This window comes from Helicoverpa armigera, chromosome 10 (genome assembly GCF_030705265.1).
Source record: "Helicoverpa armigera isolate CAAS_96S chromosome 10, ASM3070526v1, whole genome shotgun sequence".
NCBI lineage: Eukaryota > Metazoa > Arthropoda > Insecta > Lepidoptera > Noctuidae > Helicoverpa > Helicoverpa armigera.
In genome coordinates this window covers 12,709,400-12,713,856 of record NC_087129.1, presented here as the reverse complement: position 1 = coordinate 12,713,856, position 4,457 = coordinate 12,709,400, and the positions used below count along the sequence as shown (strand labels likewise).

Sequence of the window (4,457 nt, the reverse complement as noted above, 5' to 3'; positions counted from 1 at the left end):
CGGTTTTTTGATATACGAAATTCGAGTCACATTTCCCTTAATTTTTTTGGTTTAAAAGAATTGAGGATCCTATTATAAAGTTTAATGACGGCCAATTAAATTATCTCCACAATAAACCCAATTAAGAGGTGTGTTGGAAATTTTATCGAGAGCTGTGATAAATTTTGCTAGGTGTGAAATGTTTAACGTAATAAAAGGAAGAACATTTTATAAAATACTCTGATACTATCAAAAATATTCCATTTATTCACGAGTTTGATACTTCGTTGAGGAAGTTATTTAAACATAAAATCTATCCTTTATACATTCCAAAATATCGTATTACACACCAATTTTGCTAAATAAAAATAAAAATTTGTCATAATTAATGCTTTGTAGTAGGATTAAATCCCAAAAACCGTCACTAATAGACTTCTTTTTCTACGTCTTTAGCAACTTCTCCCGCTAATTCCCTCTCTATCTGCTCCACATTCTTCCCTTTGGTCTCTGGCATGATCACCAGGGCGACCACAGTGCCCAAGATGTTGAGGCCCACAAAGATGAAGAAGCCCACGTGAGCTCCGTAGCTGCTGGTGAGGACTCCAAACGCGAGGAGTTGGATGAAACTCATGAACCACGCAAGCATTACCAGGTAGCCAATCAGTTTTGCGCGAATCTGTAAGAAAATCATAGAGATTACTGTAAATGTCGGATATGATTTTGAATTTAAGAGAAGTCTCATCAAACGTCGGGACTAATATAAGAACACTTAGTAACGCAAGGGTGCTTCGAGACGCAATGCAAAAATAAGATTGCATTGCAGAATAAAATCTATCTGCATACCTGAAAATTGAATATTTCAGGCATCACAATGAACGGTATCGGAGAGACGCCACCGCCGTAGCAACAGACACAGATCATCAGCATTGTGACGTTGATCCACCCGGGAGTCGAATACCCGAACCTCTTCAGCAGTATTGACGTCGCAATAGAGGCAAATGCTACTGCTGACGTGCTGAACGCTATTCCAAGGATCGGCTGTGGGCAGAAATGGGAACATATATAATTTGTTATCCCAAAGACGAATTAATCCTCTTTAGAGCACCATTATTATAGTCAGATTCTTGTTTTTAGAATTATAGTAATCTACGAAATACACAAAAAGAACTAACCTTTCTGCCAAGCCGATCAATCGTTGCCATGGTCATCAACGAACCCACTATCATACATATAGGAATGCTTAGTGACTGCAGCTCAGGACTGATGGTCACTCCTGAGTCTGACAGCAGGATCGAAGCGTAGTTCAAGATAGAATACCCTCCATTTGTGGCGTGAACCAGGATCACCATAACCATGATGAGGAAAGCTTTCCGCCATGCTTTTGTTTTGACTGAAAAACAAGAGCTTAGATTAAAGCTGATTGTTTAATCTGACTTATCTCATAAGCTTAAAATGAAATAAATGGAATGATGGTCTAAGTTATACATACATATTATACAAGTTTAATACTTACACACTGTAATAATGGAAATGTCAGGAATAGATTTGAAATATTCATCGTCTCTCTTGATATCGTCGAGTTCTTTTTGTATTTCCTTGTCTTCGACATCCATACCCCTCAACAGAGCGAGAGTCGCGGCTGCTTCCTACAATTTAGAGAATACTCACAATATGTACAACATTATCAATCTGTAATCAACAACAAAAAGAAAACATTAAGCATAATTTTAGAGGCAGCACAAGTCAAAGGACTCAAATATTCAAATCAATACATAATATTAAAAGTATGAAATAAAAGGACATGTGTCTCAACTTACATCAGTTTTGCCCACCGAGACTAAGAAGGAAGGAGATTCAGGAGCTTTGCAGAAAAGACCCAACGTCAGAATTGGGATTCCCACAACGATCCAGAGAACTGTATAGTAATCTAGAAATCCTCCCATCGCGTACATCATGAAGATGCCCGCACTTTGCGCCAACACGAATATGGATGCCAGAGTGCCACGGATGCTGTCCTGGGCAATCTCCTTGATATACATAGGAACGATGTGGAAGCAGCCTCCTCCAGCAAGCCCACAGAATACTCTGGCTACTATGAGGCTGGAGGTACTAGCGGGCATCAGTTTGACTATCCAAACGAACTGAAAGAAACAGTAGTCAAACTTATGTTTTTTCAAAACTCGAATAATTTTATGAACTTAGCTTTAAATTCCAATACTCACAGCTTGAAGGAAGTTCATGATTATGATGCTAAGTTTCCTGCCGTATCTGTCCACAAATGGTAGGAACAGCACTACTCCGGCCACTCCAGCTAGGGCTGGTGCACTGGCTATCCAAGATATTTCTGTATCAGTCAGTGGTCTCCCAGTGGGAGATTCTTGTGACTGCAGAATTTTTGTCATGGGCGATACCCAGCCGCATTGCAAGCCGTATGTAAGGAGTGACATGTTGCCTAAAAAATAGCATATCATATTTTATTTAAACCATCTTTACGAAAACTATCAAATAAATTATTAACACTTCACGTTATTGATACTTTTAATAGAATGACACTAAAGCACTAAACTTACACAAAATTGTGACCGCCCATTGCACTCTTGTATGTCCTTTAGACTCTGAGAATCCACTAACCGTCATATTGACTATTCACTATTATTAACTGCTAACCGAAAGATAGAATGTATTTATTTATGTAGTGGATGAAATTGCAGTTAAAATTGTATTGTGAGCCCAGATATCTACATATTCGCGCGCGGCTCTCTGAGATCGAGCGAGTGAGACTGGTGCTGATAATTTCACTGAAGTGCTTTTATTTCAAACATAAGTTTACATTAATTAGGGTGTGTTCCGAAATTCATGCGACTATTGTTGGCTCATGCAAATATTTAAACAGAATATTTGACTTAGATACGAATGAAATACTTTTCTGAACTGCGTGACATGGGATTTACTTGCGAAGATAATTTATGACGTATTCTTTGTAATTTATGACTTTCAGTCGCGCCAGATGATCTCGATCACGCTTTTTTCAAAAGTAAATAAAGTGATAGGAATTTCCTTTTTGCCATGCATTCAATTGAAATCAGGGCTGTCATTATACCTAGTCAACTAGTATTGTTGATGTTAATTAATTATTACTTTGTTGTGGGAAATTGACCAGAACTACGCGTATACATTTACCAAATTCCGATTTCCGAACTCCAATATAATTGACATTTATCTACTTCTGCAACTATGTACCTTGCAGAAAGCTCTCCCCTCCTCAGTTTTATCATCCAGATCATCTTCTGCCCATTCAGGTCATCTTCTCGACTGACTTATGATTGATGATTTTAGAATTTCAAAGTGATTATTTTGAATTCTGCACAAGCACGTGGGTAATATTTATATTTTGATTGCAATACTGCCAACCTTAAACGAAAATAGAACTAAGATAGTCCAAATATTGATATAATAACAACACCTGATACATCCTTAGATAAATAGCGTAGAACAAATAGCTCTGTTTGTGTTTACATTTACATAATAGGTAATTTTATTGCGTTATCTGTGTGTGTTTGGCCAACAGTCGTCAGATATCACGCGGAAACTGTTACCAGCTAGTCTCTCACTAATAAAATTGTCTAATTGTGTGTTTCTTGCGGGATGGAATATTTGGCTTAGATTCTTACGCAAGAATTATCGCCATCTTCATGTGTATGGCATCATTTCCTAAGAGCCCGTGCACATTGCAAACTTTTAGTTGGCCGATAGTTCGATCGGGTTCATAAATTACTGTGGAGATGCACGATAGTGTGCACATTATTACAATCAGGTATTCTCTGTATGGCGATTATCACACTGCCCCGCATGATGCAGCGTGGTGCGTGGATGCGTTTTTTTCCGTTGTATGGAAATATCTCCGTTTGTATGGAAAACACGCATAGTCCAACACACTGAAAATGCATCCACGCGCGTTCATGCGGATCACGCACATACATGCGGAGAAACACGCACCCCCGCGCGTAGGTGCGGGGCGAAACGCAAGGTATGGCACACTGATGCCGCAGTGACGCGCGTGATTTTGAATGGGCGTGACGTGTATATTTGAAAATGGAACTCGATGAGAGCCGCTGTGCGTGAATTTACAAAACGCACCTACGCGCGTGAGTGCGTGAAAAACCCGCACGATGATGCAGATTTGCACTCCCGCAAGAACGCGCGTAGGTGCGTCGACACGCAAGATGCAGCGTGATGCGGGGCAGTGTGAAGATCACCTAAATTAGACCAATACAAAATTTGATTGAATTCACGGATGACCAAATGAACAGACGACTGTCAACCAACCATGGGCCAGCCGTTGGCCGACAGTTTAGTCTCCAGTATACAGAGGCTCTTAATTTTTATCTAATCTGCTAATGAAAACATTTAGGAAAGCAAAAAGCTAATTAACAATCGTACTGTACCACCGATCACAGGTGGATGGGTAACCATAGGAC

At 39.5% G+C, this 4,457-nt stretch overlaps 1 protein-coding gene across 1 annotated transcript; it reads right to left on the bottom strand.

Annotated features, from left to right (window-relative positions):
* Positions 1-223: 223 nt before the first annotated feature.
* Positions 224-2,782, bottom strand: LOC110374213 (facilitated trehalose transporter Tret1). Its single transcript, XM_021331823.3, has 7 exons — positions 2,550-2,782; positions 2,202-2,431; positions 1,797-2,120; positions 1,493-1,625; positions 1,152-1,369; positions 823-1,017; positions 224-655 (listed from the first exon to the last, which is right to left on the bottom strand). Exons 1-7 carry the CDS (start codon positions 2,614-2,616, stop codon positions 404-406), a joined length of 1,419 nt encoding a protein of 472 aa, XP_021187498.3. The 5' UTR covers positions 2,617-2,782; the 3' UTR covers positions 224-403.
* Between the last annotated feature and the right edge of the window lie 1,675 nt (positions 2,783-4,457).